This window comes from Chiloscyllium punctatum, chromosome 38 (genome assembly GCF_047496795.1).
Source record: "Chiloscyllium punctatum isolate Juve2018m chromosome 38, sChiPun1.3, whole genome shotgun sequence".
Taxonomy (NCBI): Eukaryota; Metazoa; Chordata; class Chondrichthyes; order Orectolobiformes; family Hemiscylliidae; genus Chiloscyllium; species Chiloscyllium punctatum.
In genome coordinates this window covers 32,053,887-32,070,209 of record NC_092776.1, presented here as the reverse complement: position 1 = coordinate 32,070,209, position 16,323 = coordinate 32,053,887, and the positions used below count along the sequence as shown (strand labels likewise).

At 40.6% G+C, this 16,323-nt stretch overlaps 1 protein-coding gene across 10 annotated transcripts in view; it reads left to right on the top strand.

The window, feature by feature from the left end:
- The window catches only part of LOC140463507 (C-terminal-binding protein 2), a 285,613-nt gene that overhangs the window by 213,122 nt on the left and 56,168 nt on the right, over positions 1-16,323 (top strand). For all 10 annotated transcript variants that reach the window (XM_072557560.1, XM_072557562.1, XM_072557559.1 and 7 more), the window contains one exon: positions 10,161-10,305. In XM_072557560.1, the coding sequence (XP_072413661.1) occupies positions 10,161-10,305 (145 nt within the window). The remainder of the gene's footprint in view (positions 1-10,160; positions 10,306-16,323) is intronic.

Here is a 16,323-nt window from a genome sequence, read left to right as displayed (position 1 = left end):
TGACTGTACCACAGCACCTACGTTACAGTTTTTTAAAATTGAAAATGCTGAGACAAAGGTTACAGTCATCTATAATATTGATTGATTGTCTCCTTAGCAAAACCTACTCAGTGCCTATATGTCTGAATCTCCCTTTAATGTAGCAAACAGCTCTGTGATAGATTATACTTGGATTTGGAAAAATCTGCATCCTGGTGTTTTAGGCTTGGCTCCTAAAAAGGATGCTTTATGCCAAGCCTAGGTTATAGAAATAATTCCTTACTGACCGTTTGATTTAATTATGAATCTTAAGTAGATTCACTAAGTAAAAGTTGATTGGTTTCTCAAACCAAAGAGTTTCCTGGTGTATATTCATTGCAAGGAGACTTCAATTTGTGAAATATTTGACTCTAATAACTGTGATAGCAACATTCTTTATGTTCTGCAATTTGTTTCATGGGACTTTGATAAATTGTAGTTAGTTCTCATAACAGTAGGTCACTTTGACTTTTGATTAGCAGAAAGTAGTCTTTTTTTTCTGTTTTCTATTATATGCTGCACATCTGTGAAAGGAATGCAGACTATATTATAAAATAAAACAATTTAATGTGAAATAAAACAAGCTTCCTTTGAAAATGTAAATATATTAGCCAAGTCTAGAGCAGACTGAATTTGCATTGGTTACATAAGTTATTTAGGTCTCCTTTGCAGGTATATCTGAACCCAAATGATTGGCTAAGTCAAGTGTCATATATTTAGTTCTCTGTTGATTAATGACCCAGGAAATTATGATAATTTAATTATAATAGATGCAGCAGACCAAGAAGACAGCTCACCATCACCTTCTCAAGAGCAACAAGGGATAGGCAATAAGTATCTCAGCCAGCGATATCTACATCCTATGAATGAATGAAAACAAATAATGTAAGCCTTGTTCAGTAAGCCACCTGAAATTCTACAGCCCTTTTGAGGTGAAAAGGTATGACTCCAGACGGTGGTGAAATTTGGAGCTAAGTCAAATTTCTCAGTGTTACGTTGACCTAACATACATAGGTACAATGAATTCCCACAAGTGAGGTATGTACGTAAATGACAGGATACCGAGGTTTTAAAACATTAATTTGCCCACAGGATGTAAGTGTCATTGATGAGGTCATCAATTATTGCTCATGCAGATTCTGTGAGCTTTCATCAAATGGGTCTATTGATTCTGTGCTTGGTTTGTACTGAAATGAGTCAGTTACTGCTTGGAGTCAGAGGAATGGATTTGGGTCTAACAACCAGATGAAGTTAAGGAGAATTCCGTTTCAATGTCACAGCAGGAGTCATTTATGTAAATGACTTGGATATGAATATACGAGGTATGGTTAGTAAATATGCAGATGACACCAAAATTGATGGTGTAGTGGATAGTGAGGAAAGTTACCTCAGAGTGCAGGGAATGTTGTCAGATAGGCCGATGGGCCGAGGTGTGGCAGATGGAGTTTAATTTAGATAAATGTGCGGTACTGAATTTTGGAAAGGCAAATCAGGGCAGGACTTATACACTTAATGGTAAGGTCCTGGGCAATGTTGCCAAACAAACAGATTTTGGGATGCGGGTTCGTAGTTCTTTGAAAATGGGGTCAAAGGTAGATAGGATAATGAAGAACGTGTTTAGTATGCTTTCCTTTATTGGTTAGTGCATTGAATACAGGAGTTGGGACGTCATGTTGCAACTGTACATAATGTTGGTTAGGGCACTTTTGGAATAATATATTCAATTCAGGGTGGCACAGTGGTTAGCACTGCTGCCTCACAGCACTAGAGACCCGGGTTCAATTCCCGCCTCAGGCGACTGATATTCTCCCCGTGTCTGCGTGGGTTTCCTCCGGGTGTTCCAGTTTCCTCCCATAGTCCAAAAATGTGTAGGTTAGGTGAATTGGCCATGCTAAATTGCCTGTAGTGTTAGGTGAAGAGGTAAATGAAGGGAATGGGTCTGGGTGGGTTGTGCTTCGGCAGGTCGGTGTGGACTCGTTGGGCCGAAGGGCCTGTTTCCAATCTGTAAATAATCTAATCTAATCTATAGGAAAGATATTGTGAAACTTGAAAGGCTTCAGAAAAGATTTACAAGGACGTTGCCAGGGTTGGATGGTTTGAGCTATAAGGAGAGGTTGAATAGGCTGGGGCTGTTTTCCCTGGAGCAGCAGAGGCTGAGAGGTGACTTTATAGAGGTTTATAAAATCATGAGGACATAGATAGGATGCATAGCCAAGGTCTATTTCCCAGGGTAGGGGAGTCCAAACCTAGAGAGCATAGATTTAAGTTGAGAGGTGGAAGGTTTAAAAGGGACCTAAGGAACCATCTTTTCTCACAGAGGGTGGAGGGTATATGCAATTAACTGCCAGAGTTGATGGTGGAGGCTGGTACAGTTACAAAATTGAAAAGGTATCTGAATGGGTACATGAATAGGAAGGGTTTACAGGGATATGGGTCAAATGTTGGCAAATAACACTAGATTAATTTAGGATATTTGGTCAGCATGGATGGGTTGAACCAAAGAGTCCGTTTCTGTGCTGTACATCTATATGACCCTAAGAGGCCATTCGGCCCATCACATTTGTTCTGACCCCCTTTGAAAGAGTTATTCATTTAGTCCCATGAACCTGCTTTCTCCATATCCATTCATTAATTTTTCCCTTTTGATTATATATTGAGTTTCCTTTGTGAAGGTTTTTGTTGGATCTGTTTCCGATGTCCTTTCAGACGTCCAGATCAAAATAGCTTACTGCATTTAAAAGAATGCTCCTTGCCTTCCCGATTACCTATATCTGTCCTTTTGTTACCAATCCTACTGCCATTGCAGAATATTTCTCCCGCCTTCTTGATCAAAACACTGCATTATTTTTAGTGTTTCAGTTAAATCACTTGTTAATCTTCTTTGCTTAAATCAGAACTTCTGTAGTCTCTCCACACACCGAAAAACCCTCAATCCTTGCACCATTCTAGTACCTCTGCTGTGTGTGTTCTCTCGCTTCATGACATCTTTCTGAAAGTGAAGTGAAGAATCCCATGTGGGCACAATATTCCAGCTGTGGCCTAATTAGTGATTGAGAAAATCAAAACATAAGTTCTTTGCTTTTGTGCTTTATCTACAATGCCTTGGATTTAAAGGCCTTCTGAGCTTGTTCACCTGGTTTGTGTACCTACACACACCTCTCTTTCCCCCTCCTGCACCCCATGTAAAATTGTTCCATTTAATTTATGTTGAATTGCAACATTTATTTGGGGTGGCATGGTGGCTCAGTGGTTAGCACTACTGCACCTCAGCGCCAAGGACCTGGGTTCAATTCCAGCCTCAGGCAATTGTGTGGAGTTTGCACATTCTGCTGTGTCTGCATGGGTTTCCTCTGGGTTCTCCAGTTTCCTCCCACAGCACAATGATGTGCAGGTTAGGTGGATTGGTTATGCTGAATTGCTCAGAGTGTTCAGGGATATATAGGCTGGATGGGTTAGCCATGGGAAATGCATGGTTGGAGGGTGGGTCTGGATGAGATGCCCTTTGGAGAGTCGATATGGGGTGAATGACCTGCTTCCACACTGTAGGGATTCAATTCTATGATCCCTCAAAATCCATCACTTCACACTTACCTGCATTACTTTAATTTGCCACATGACTGCCTATTTCACCATTCTATCCACATTCTCCTGAAGATTTTGAGCAAATCCCTCATTTTGGTAGCTCATTTCCTGTTTTCTAGTTTTCAACATCAAAGGGAGCACATGTCTGTCTTTCCAACCACATTCAGATTTTCTGTGCCAATCAAGATAGGTTCTTTGCTGGTGAACGAACCTCATTCATGCATTACATTCATTATAACTAAGAGTTAGCAAAATATCTTTATTTGTTGTTATTTTTCTAGCTGAGGAGTTAAACATTCTGTAATCAAGTAGAATTAGCTGTATTGATTCCTAACTAAAGTGGAATTACGACTTTTAATTATTTTTTATTACTTTTAATAAATCTGATTCACAATTTATAAGCTGACTCACAGTGTTTATGCTGCTGCTAATTGAAGTCTGGGCAAAGACAAACTGTGTAGTGTCAATTGAGTGATCTAAATAGACTGACAAGTGTTTCTGTTTGGCTCTGGGCAGCAGTATATTGCCAGATGTTGCACATTTCAAGTCTCACTGCAGCTTGTAGAGAGCGTGGTTTCATTTTACAGGTCTGATGGTTAGCACTGAGAAGAGTAAACTACCTAGTGAAGTGCTAAAAATGTAACAATCTATTACAATTTCCTTTCGGCAAGACTTTTACAGGCAAGACTTTCACAGAGCCACTTATTTTTACGCCAGTACACCTATCAATACTTAGCATCTTGAAGGAATCCTATGTAGTGTTAATTTCACAAATTCAGTTTATTTTCACTAATTTAAAACATTTTTAGCTGATAACTTATACAAAATTTTTATTAACTATGATATTGTGAAGAAATTGTCAGCCTAATTTCTGCATGGTTTTGACTTCTCAGTTATGGTTTGCTGCTTGGGGGGAGAAAACAGAACTCTGCAGTTCTATAACATTGCCTTCATTTTATTGCAATGACAAAATAGTGATCATAAAGTGATTGGGTTCAATATAGCATTTCTAAGCAAAAAGAATGAATCAGCGAATACAATTTTAGATGTAGGTAAGGCCACCTTTAATGAGGTGAGATAGAGACTATCCACAGTAAACTGGGAAAATCTGCTTGTGGGTAAAACAACTGAAGATCAGTGGAAGATGTGTAAAGAAACGGGCAGCATGGTGAAATGGGCGGCACAGTAGCTCAGTAGTTAGCACTGCTGCCTCAGAGCGCCAGGGACCCAGGTTCAATTTTAGCCTCGGGCGACTGTCTGTATAGAGTTTGCACATTTTCCCCGTGTCTGTGCGGGTTTCCACCAGGTGCTCTGGTTTCCTCCTGCAGTCCAAAGATGTGCAGGTTAGGTGAATTGGTCCATCGTGTTCAGGGATGTGGAGGTTAGGTGCATTAGTCAGGAGTGAATGTAGAGTAATAGAGAAATGGGTCTGGGTGGGATACACTTGGGAGGGTTGGTGTGGATTTGCTGGGCTGAAGAACCTCTTTCCCCGCTACAGGGATTCTAGGATTCTTTGATTTAACAATATAAAACCAGTTTATAGAAAAACTTCACTTCACAGGAGAACAGTCATAGACAACTAAAGAAATAAGGGACAGCATAAATCTAAAAGAAAAAGGCTTACAAAAATGCAAAAAAAAAGTACAAATCCTGCTTAGTGGGAAAGATGCAAATTCTGGATTAGTGGTGCTGGAAGAGCACAGCAGTTCAGGCAGCATCCAAGTAGCTTCGAAATCGACGTTTCGGGCAAAAGCCCTTCATCAGGAATAAAGGCAGTGAGCCTGAAGCATGGAGAGATAAGCTAGAGGAGGGTGGGGATGGGGAGAGAGTAGCTGGGAGTACAATGGGTGAGTGGGGGAGGGGATGAAGGTGATAGGTCAAGGAGGAGAGTGTGGAGTGGATAGGTGGAAAAGGAGATAGGCAGGTAGGACAAGTCCAGACAAGTCATGGGGACAGTTACTGAGCTGGAAGTTTAGAACTAGGGTGAGGTGGGGGAAGGGGAAATGAGGAAACTGTTGAAGTCCACATTGATGCCCTGGGGTTGAAGTGTTCCGAGGCGGAAGATGAGGTGTTCTTCCTCCAGGCGTCTGGTGGTGAGGGAGCGGCGGTGAAGGAGGCCCAGGACCTCCATGTCCTCGGCAGAGTGGGAGGGGGAGTTGAAATGTTGGGCCACAGGGCAGTGTGGTTGATTGGTGCGGGTGTCCTGGAGATGTTTCCTAAAGCGCTCTGCTAGGAGGCGCCCAGTCTCCCCAATGTAGAGGAGACCGCCTCGAGAGCAACGGATACAATAAATGATATTAGTGGATGTGCAAGTAAAACTTTGATGGATGTGGAAGGCTCCTATAGGGCCTTGGATAGAGGTGAGGGAGGAGGTGTGGGCGCAGGTTTTACAGTTCCTGCGGTGGCAGGGGAAAGTGCCAGGATTGGAGGCTGGGTTGTTTGGGGGCGTGGACCTGACCAGGTAGTCGCGGAGGGAACGGTCTTTACAGAAGGCGGAAAGGGGTGGGGAGGGAAATATATCCCTGGTAGTGGGGTCTGTTTGGAGGTGGCGAAAATGTCTGAAGATGATTGGGAAAAATGCAAAGACCATCGAAGGGCTACAAAGCAGTTTGTAAGAGCTAAAAGAGTTTATGAAAGAAAACTTGCATGGGAAATTAAAATCAGTAGGAATACATTTTATAGTTACAGAAAGGCAAAATGGGTGGTCAGAAATTTGCTGAAGACTGAAAATGGGAAATTGTCAATGACTTCAGGGAAGTGGCAGACATGTTGAATAATTAATTCAGTATTTACAGTAGAAAAGGACAATGGCCTGCCAGAAGTGCCAGAGAAATTAATAATCGATCAGGAATAGGGACTGAATAAAATTAATGTAAAAAAAACATTGGTTTTGAGGAATTAATGGAATTAAACAGTGTCAAATTCCCAGGACCTGACGGTTTCCATCTGAGGGTGTTCAAGGAGCACATTGTATATGTCCTAGCTATGGGGTTAGGATATCTGGTCGGCATGGACGTGTTGGACCAAAGGGTCTGTTTCCATGCTGTACATCTCTATGACTCTATGTTCCCTAGACATAGGAGTAGTCCCTCTGGATTGGAATATTGCACATTACTCTGCTTTTTAAAAAGAGTGAAACAGAAAAACCAGGAAATTACAGTCCAGCTAGCCTAACATCTGAGGTGGGAAAATTGTGCAAGTCTATAAACCAGTAATAGGATAACTGAACACCTTGAGTTCAGGGAGAGCCAGTATGGATTCATGAGAGTAGGACATGTCTGACAAAGCTCATTGAATCTTTTGAAGAGGTGACTCAGGTAGTGGATAGCAGGATATCTGGGGATAGTGTTTATATGGTCTTCCAGAAGGCATTTGATAGAGTCTCGCACAAGAGACTGTTAACTAAGTTAGAAGTACATGGAATTAAAGGCAAATTACTGATTGTGTCTGGGAAATTAATTGAGGGGCAGGCAGGAGAAAGTAGGGATAATGGACAGGTATTCAAGCTGGCAGGAAGAGACCAGTGGTGTCCCACAAAGATTTGTGTTAGGGCCTCAATTATTCACATTATTTATTAACGACATGAATTATTCATATTATTTATTAACGCCTTAAATAATGATGTAGAAAGTCATATATCCAAATATTCTGCTGACACATATTTGGGCAGCAGTGTAGACAGTGTAGTTGATACTCTATTGATATACTTTCGTAATTTTTTGCTAAATGAATGGGGAAAACTGGCAGACAGAGTTCAAAATAATCAAGTGTGAGGTAATTAACTTTGGATTGGAAAAGGTTTGATCAGTGTACTTTCTAGATGGTGCGAAGTTAAATACAGTGTTGTTATGAGGAGACATTATACAAATTAGGCCTGTTTTCTCTAGAATTCAGAAAGTTAAAAGATGATCTGTTTGAAGATAGTAACAGGAAAAGGCAGCGTAGATAAAGATGAACTATTTCTATTTGTTGAATATTCTATAACTAGTGGCATAGTCTGAGAATTGGGTCAGTAGAGATTTTCAGACGCACATCTGCACACAAAGGGTGTAGAGGTTTGGAACTCTCTTCCACAATTGAAGCTAGCTTAGCCTAACATCTGAGGTAGATAAATATTTGTTGTGCAAATGTGTCAAGGGATGTGGGCTAAGAGCAAGTGTGGAGTTTGCCCAAAGATTAGCCATGATTTCAAAACATGGTGCAACAGATTTGGAGGGGTGTTAAATGACCCCCTCCTTTTTCTGTGTTCCTATTTTCTGTGCTTCTGATGAGGTTTCCATAGTTAATTAATATCAATGTTATTTGCTAATGAAGTAAAGGACCGACACTGTCTTGATGGGGCATTTAATATCCTCTGATCTGGAGCAAGACACTTGCTTCTCGCCCATGTAAATATCAAAATGAAAAATGTAAAGTCTGCAAGAAGAAAACCTATGCTTTGTATCTATATTTGCTGGAAGAGAATAGGGGCAATGGCTGCTAAAGTGTACCTGTGTTTTCTGTCCAGACACTGCCTGGATGTTGGTTATAAAGTCCTTGTATAAATTCAAATCCAATGTTTTGGAATATCAAATATGTGCCCCTTTGTAACTGAGAGAATGTGAGGACTGCGGATGCTAGAGATTAGCATCAAAAAGTGTGGCGCTGGAAAAGCACAGCAGGTCAAGCAGCGTCCGAGGAGCATTAGAGTCGACGTTTCAAGTGTAAACTTTTCATCAGGAATGTGGGGTGGGGAAGGGGACTCAGAGATAAATAGGGTGGGAGTGAGGTAGCTTGGAAGGCGATAGGTAGATGCAGGTGGGCAATGATAATGATAGGTCAGAGGAGAGGGTGGAGCGGATAAGTGGGAAGGAGGGTGGACAAGTAGGACAGTTCAAGAGGGCGGTGCCGAGTTGGAGGATTGGATCTGGGATAAGGTGGGGTGAGAGGAGATGAGGAAACTTGTGAACTCGACGTTGAGCCGTGTGGTTGGAGGGTCCCAAGGCAGAAGATGAGATGTTCTTCCTCCAGGTGTTGGTAGGGGGCATGGACCTAATGAGGGAGTCGCAGAGGGAATGGTCTCTGTGGAATGCAGCTAGGCATGGGGAGGGAAATATATCTCTGGTGGCAGAAATAGCAAAAAATATTATGCTGTATCTGGAGATTAGTGGAGTGGAAGATGAGGACCAGGAGGTTCTATCTTCTTGCAGTTGAACAGTTAATCAACTTCACTAACACCTTCCACCCTGACCTCAAGTTTACCTGGACCATCTTGGACACCTCCCTCCCCTTCCTGGACCTCTCCGGCGACCGACTCAACACTGACATCTATCTCAAACCCATCAACTCCCACAACTACCTGGACTACACCTCCTCTCAACAACACACCCCTCCCCCAACCCCAGTGAAAACACTGTTCCTTACTCCCAATTCCTCTGTCTCCACTGTATCTGCTCCCAGGAGCAACAATTCCACTCCAGAACTCCAATTTCAAGTACTGTAATTTCCCCTCCCCCGTGATCATAAATGCCCTCCCGCTCATCTCCTCTGCTTCCCGTCCCTCCACTGTTGAACCCTACCCCTCCAACCGCAACAAGGATAGAACCCCCCTGTTCCTCACCTTCCACCCCACCAACTTCTGGATGCAACACATTATTCTCTGCCATTTCCGCCACCTACAGCCAGACCCCATCGCCAGATGTATATTTCCCTCCCCACCCATACCTGAGTTCCACAGAGACTATTCCCTATGCGACTCTCTCGTTAGGTCGTCATCCCCCACTAACCCACTCTTCACTCCCGGCACCTTCCCTTGCCACTACAAGAGATGTGCCCACACCTCCCCCCACACCTCCATCCAAGGCCCCAAAGGATCCATCCACATCCAGTAGAGATTTTCCTGCATATCAAAACACCTCATCTACTGTGTCCGTTGCTCTTGATGTAGTATCCTCTACATTGGGGAGACAGGATGCCAACTTGTGGAATGTTTCAGGGAATGTCTCTGGGACTCACGCACTAAGCAACCCCAACACCCTGTGGCCAACTACTTCAACTCCCCCTCCCACTCTGCCAAGGACATGCAAGTCCTGGGCCACCTCCACCGCCAAAGTCAAGCCACCTGTTGACTGGAGGAAGAACTCTTCTTCATCCATCTTGGGACCCTCCAATCACACAGCATCAATGTCAACTTCAGCAGTTTCTGATCTCCCCTTCACTCACCTCATCCCAGATCCAGACCTCCAACTCGGCACCACCCTCTTGAACTGCCCTATCTGTCCATCTTCCTTCCCATCTATCCGCTCCACCCTTCCCTCTGACCTATCACCATCACCCCCCACCTGCATCTATCTAGTGCTTTCCCACACACTCACCTTCCTATTTATCTCTCAGCCCCCTTACCCTCTCCTCACATTTCTGATGAATGGCTTATGCTGAAATGTCTACTCCTCTGATCCTCAGATGCTGTGCTTTTCCCATGCCTGTTTGTAACTGTACTTGAGAGGCACTAATCAAGTCCTCATAAAGTCTGAAGTTTAACTACTTGCTGTAGTTGAATAATAATTTCTCTTACTCTGTAGGTTCTAAATGAAGCAGTGGGAGCACTAATGTACCACAATATTACTCTAACAAGAGAAGACCTGGAAAAGTTCAAAGCATTACGAATAATCGTACGGATAGGCAGTGGTTATGATAACATTGACGTTAAGACTGCAGGAGAGCTCGGTAAGTTAAGTCCAAGCATTGCTTTTAGCAGATATCTTTTTTAAGCTTATTTGTAAAATCTGATTCCCAGGGTCATGTTTAAGTCAGCAATGGAACAGATGTAAGTGCTTTTGTAACTTATTAAAGGAGAAAATAAAATGCTGTATGTGCATAGGTGCCATCACAGTCAATGGAAAATGTACTAACATATTCCTGGTTAGTATTACGTTGGGAAGACAGCAGAAAGTGACAGATTATGTCAGCAATGTTTCCCTATCTCTAGTCACAGAGAACTTCATAAACACAATGAAAAATAATACAATTTGTTCTGTTTTGAAAATAGTTATGATTGATTAACAAAAATGCATGTCCTTAAGAACTTAGTTCACATCAGATTGTATTTGCATTCCTTAAATATGACTTTCAAGAACATTAAAATTTTGAATAGGAGTTTTTTTTTCATAGAGTTGATAAGAAATGGAATAGCTATACATCAGTAGAGGACATAAAGTAGAACTGATGACAAGCAATTGCTTGGAATAGGTGGTGCATATGTGCATCAAACATCTTGTAAAATCATGTATCAACTTTCTACATATGTGAGAGGGATCATTTTGACAGTCCAGCTCCATTTCTGCAGAAACCGGTAGAAATGGCTATGTCACTTCCAAAATTATTTTAATGTATTCCTTGCCAGTCTCCCATTATAAACCTCAAAATATTCATCTGACTATTATTGGCAGAACTACTGCCATCAAATTGTCAGGACACCCCTACTTAGATGCCTCTATCTCTTTCATTGTAAGACCTTCAGTCTCTTTGTAACGTCTAATTTTTCTGATAGATGAATGCAGATTAACGGACATGGTTCCAAAATATCCTGTCCATATTGCCTAAAACCCAGTTCAAGAAACCAGAAGACATTCCCTTTGTTACATTTTCTGAATTCGTTGTTGGATACCAGCTTATTGTTGTCCTGTGTTGCCACTCATTGTCCAGAGGCACCTCAATGGTTCAGTGTCAATTATGCTCAGTTGTAATTGTTGAATTCTCAACTAGCAATTACATTGTCTGAAATGAAATGATGTTTGTATTTCCAACCTGAACTGACTTAATAAAAAATAGTCAAGATGGCTGCAATTTGACTCTGAGACCCCTTGCCTATAGGGTACAGGGGTGGGGGAGTTGGAATCATTTCAGTTACTGCTCCTAATTACTTATCCTTCCATGGTTGAATAGCTGCTGACATTCACTCAGTGAACTTACATGTGATGATTTGTCATGTGTTCAGTAGATGCATCTGTAGAGTCATATCTCAGCAGCAGCCAACAATGGATTTTTAAAAAATTGTTCCAAGCTATGCTGCCAATTCTGGCCATTTTAGTAATTTTTTAATGACTATAATTGTAAATTAGTTCTATTAAAATAGATCTACTTCCTTTGTCACAATAACAATAAAAAAGCAGAATTGAAGCATTATTTGCCTTATTTGAATTGTCTGCAAAACAATTAAAATATTGAAGCTTTGCTTGTGCTCTTAAGCAATAGTTTCATCACTTCTCAGACTTTCATTTCCTTCTCAAAAGCACCAAATGGATGATTCAGGTTCTTTCCAGATATTAATTCTAAAAACAATCTTCATAGGAAGCACAGAAAAATGGGATGAGTACTAGTTGTCATTAAAACCTAGTTCAAGGAACCAGAAGAGACTCCCTGTGTTATATTTTGTGAATTCTTGTTTTCCAAAATTGACAAGCACTGTATTTCAAAAGAAAAATATATGATCATTTAGCATAAATACCTTTTAAGAATCTAATTTCTGGAACCATGTAGTTATTTAGTCTGGATTACTATTAGTAAAGAACACTTGTGCCAAATTAAAGGTCACCAGAGTGAATTGGCAGCGTGCCGTTTAATAAACTGTACTTTCTGTTAGAAACAGCCCAGACTTCTTGTTGATGCTTACAAGATGCTGCTTTAAGTGTATGCCAGATTAAAAACTGAACAAAGAGCCCTGTTGTAATGTTTGATCTTTTTGTAAAAGGATACATTTTCAAGTGTAAAGATGCACTTTAGTTGGTTTTTACCTAAATATTTTGCTTAATATGTTTGCTGTGTAATGTAGTAAGTTAATTGGTTACATACATTTCCTGGGGCTGAAATATTTGCACAATTTATTCCTATTAAGGAACTGTATTGTCTACATAGAGTAGGGAGGGACCATGATGATTGGACTAGTCTGAGCTGTTGCATTAAGAAATTCGATCTTTGCAGTTGGCAATATTAATTCAAATGCGAGTTTGCTGTCATCCATACAATAAACATAATAAGTAGAAAATTCAGAATGATTTTATATGAAAAAAACATGTTTGAAGATACAACAACACATTTAGTGTAAAATTAGATGCATAATTCTGGTTACCTATCTAATCTTGTAAAGTGTTCTAACATACTGTGCATTTGTCTCAACATAGAGTCTTTGCTGTATTATTAATTTGCCAGAGATATTGTTCATGTCTCACTTCAATATATTGAAGTAGTGTGGCAACTAATCAAGTTGTGAATTGTAACGTACTTACTGCTGGTTGGGAGGTAGATAATTTTACACGTATAAGCACCACTAGTTAATTGTAATGCTTTTACCAGAAACCTTGATTTTTTTTTGATGAAGTAACAGAAATGATAGATGAGTTGTGTTTGGCGTGGGATAAATGAATTCCTGAAAGGCAATTTATTAAGTACCATATAATAGACTTGTCAAAAGGTTTGAAGCCTGTAGAATAAAAGGGATAGTGAACAGTGTGAATACAAAGTTGGCTGAGGCATAGGAAACAAAAATAAGTTGTGCACAATTGCTTATTAGAGTAGATGTGTCATGGAGTTGAGAGACCATATTGAGAGTTGAGACCATGTTTTTCTTACAGTGATGACTTAGACTTGTATGTACAGGACACAGTTTCACAATTTTCAGATAGTATGAAACCTGGATGTATTGTAAACAGCAAGAAGGCTAGAGATAAACTTTATGATGACATAGGCTGGTAGGATGGGTGGGCACCTAGCTGATGAAATTTAATGTCGAGAAATATGGGTGTGATACCCTTTGTTCGGAAACCAAAGAGAGGCAATATGAAATAAAAAATACAATTCTAAAAGCAAGTCAGAAGCAGAGAGACATGGAAATTTGTCTATGCCAATTTTTTAAGGTGGCAAAGCAGTTTGGGAAAGTGGTTAAAAGGTTTTATGCGATCTTGTATTTTAGAAGTAGCAACATTGAGTGCCAAAACAAAGAAGTTATGATGATCTTTTATAAAACTGCACTGCTGGAGTATTTTGTCTACTATTGAGCACACTTTAGGAAGAATATGAAAGCTTCGGGAAGAGTGCTGAAAGGTTCACCTTTGAGTCATTCCGGGGCTGAGAAATTTAATCTAGATGAATAGATTGGAGAAGCTGGTGGTGTTCTCCTTAACTATGAGTAAGTTGAGAGAAAATTTGATAGAGGTGTTCAAGATCATCAGGTTCTAGATTATATCTAACCATAAGAGGCCCTTTAGCCTATGGAGTCTGCACTGGCAGGCCTGAGAACACCACAACTTCATTTATAGTGATTGGCAAAAGTACCAATAGGCGATATGAAAAGAAGCTATTTTTTAACCAGAGAACGTGATGGTGACCATATAGTTGGGGTTTTCTAAGGTGAAGAGAGTACTCTTGCCAGGATGTAGAAGGAGAATGGAATGAGACCAGCAGAGAGTTGGCATACAGATAATGGACTGAATGGCCTCCTACTGCGCTCTAACTATCTTATCGCGGATGAGGCAGATTGGTCCTGATAATAAAGGATGTAAGAAAGAAATGATAAAGAATGAAGGCAAAGGCAGTAGGGGGAGCCTAGAAAATATGAATATAAAATCAATATGGATGGAGCAAGGAAATAACAAAGGTCAGAAAATGCTGGTGACAATAAAAGCCACCCAACTTAGTTTAGTGCTGGACAGAATATGAGGCAAGGAATTAAAAGAGCATGAAACAAGACCAATACAATAGAGCAATGTCTATAATTTTCATATGGATGAAGCGAGTTTCAAAAGTCAGGGTGAAAAAGACAAGTTGATGGAATACATGTTCATGTACAATAAATGGAAGAAACAACTTTGGAACCAGACTATTTTAGACCCAGTTTTATCTGATGGTACTGCATTTATTAATTTTCATATGGTCAAGCATTCTCTGTGGAACAGTAATCATAATGTAATAAAATTTCATCTTAGGTTTGAGAAGGATCTGGTTAATCATAGACTCATCTAATCCCTTTGGCCTATGGATCTGCACTTACAAAAATTGCTCTAAATCATTACTTGTCCCACTTTCCAGCACTTGGCCCAAAGCCTTCAATTTTATGACAATTCAAATGCCCAATCAAGTGTTTTTTTAAGGTTATGAGGTCTCTCCTCTTAAATATTCTCTAGTGCATTCCAGATCCTACCGTTCTTTGGGTGAAAAACAAATTCCTGAAATCTCCTCTCAACCTTCTGTCTTTCATATTAAAATTATGCCCCCTTGTTATTGACCATTCAACTAAAGGGAACAACTGATTTCTATCCACCCTGTCCATGCCCCTCATAGTCATGATGCACCTCAATCAGGACTCCCTCAACCTTCTCTGCTGTAAAGAAAACAAATTGACTTTATCCTAACTCTCTTCTGAGGGAAACAACTCCATCCCAGGCAACATTCCTGGTAAACCCCTCTGTAACCCCTCAAGTGTAATCACATCCTTCCTGTAGTCAGGGACCAAATCTGTACACAGTACTCCAACTGTGGCCAAACAAAAGATTTTTGTACTGCTCTAATAATGTATGCCACAGCTGATGCAGGCAAGTGTCAAAAAAGTGTGGTGCTGGAAAGCACAGCCAGTCAGGTACCATCATTTTTTGACTGATCTCCAGCATCTGCAATCCTCACTTTCTCCTGATAAAGGCAAATGTCCTGTTTGCTGCATTGTCTACCCTATTAACCAGTCCTGCTGCCTTAAGCGATCTGTGAACAGGCCAAGATTCTTCTGTTCCTTTGAACTTCCAAGTGTCCTGCCATTCACTGAGTACAGTCTTGTCTTGTGACTTCCAAAGTGCATCACCTTACAGCATCATGTAACAGTAGATAAACATTGGTAAAAATGTTCTGAAATATCATAATTCTCAACAAATGTACATTCCCTTAAAGAATAAAATCTCTCTTGGAAAATTGTTATGTCCAATCTAACTAGCTCACGGAATCACAAAAAGGTTTAGAGGGCTATGGGCCAAATGCTGGCAAAGAGACTAGGTAATTTAGGGTAACCAGTTGGCATGGATAATTTGGACTGAAGGGTCTGTTTGCAAACTGTACAGCTCGATAACTCAATGATTAAGGAGCCCACTTGGCCCATCCTCCTTGCACCAGCTCTTCAAGCCAGCATTGATATCTAGTGTCGTTCTCCTAATTTACCCCGATCCCTTGCATATGATTTTTATTCAAATAATCTTCCAATACCCTCTTGAATGCCTCTATTGCCTCCACAATATTTCCAGGCAGTGCATTCCATACTCTAATTAATGCAGATTGCAAAAAAAAAATTTTTTTCAATCACCTTTACTTCTTATGTAAATCATTCTAAATCTATGCACTCTTGCTCTTGTTCCTTTTACAAGTGGAAACAGTTTTTCCCAATCTGTTACATCCAGCCCACTAGTGATTTTGGAAACCTCTGTGAGATGTCTTGCAGCATGTGTTGGTATCTGGGACTTGGATGTTGTGGCCATTTTGGACACATGGATAGAGCAGTGACAGGAATGGTTGTTGCAGCTTCTGGGATATAGCTGTTTTAGTAAGAATAGAGAAGGGGAAGTGTGGCACTGTTAGTCAAGGACAGTATTACAGTGGCAGAAAGAATGTTTGAGGACCTGTCTATTGAGGTAATATGGGCTGAGGTTAGAAACAGGAAAGGAAAGGTCGACCTATCGAGAGTTTGTATAGACCTCTAATAGTTCCAGAGAT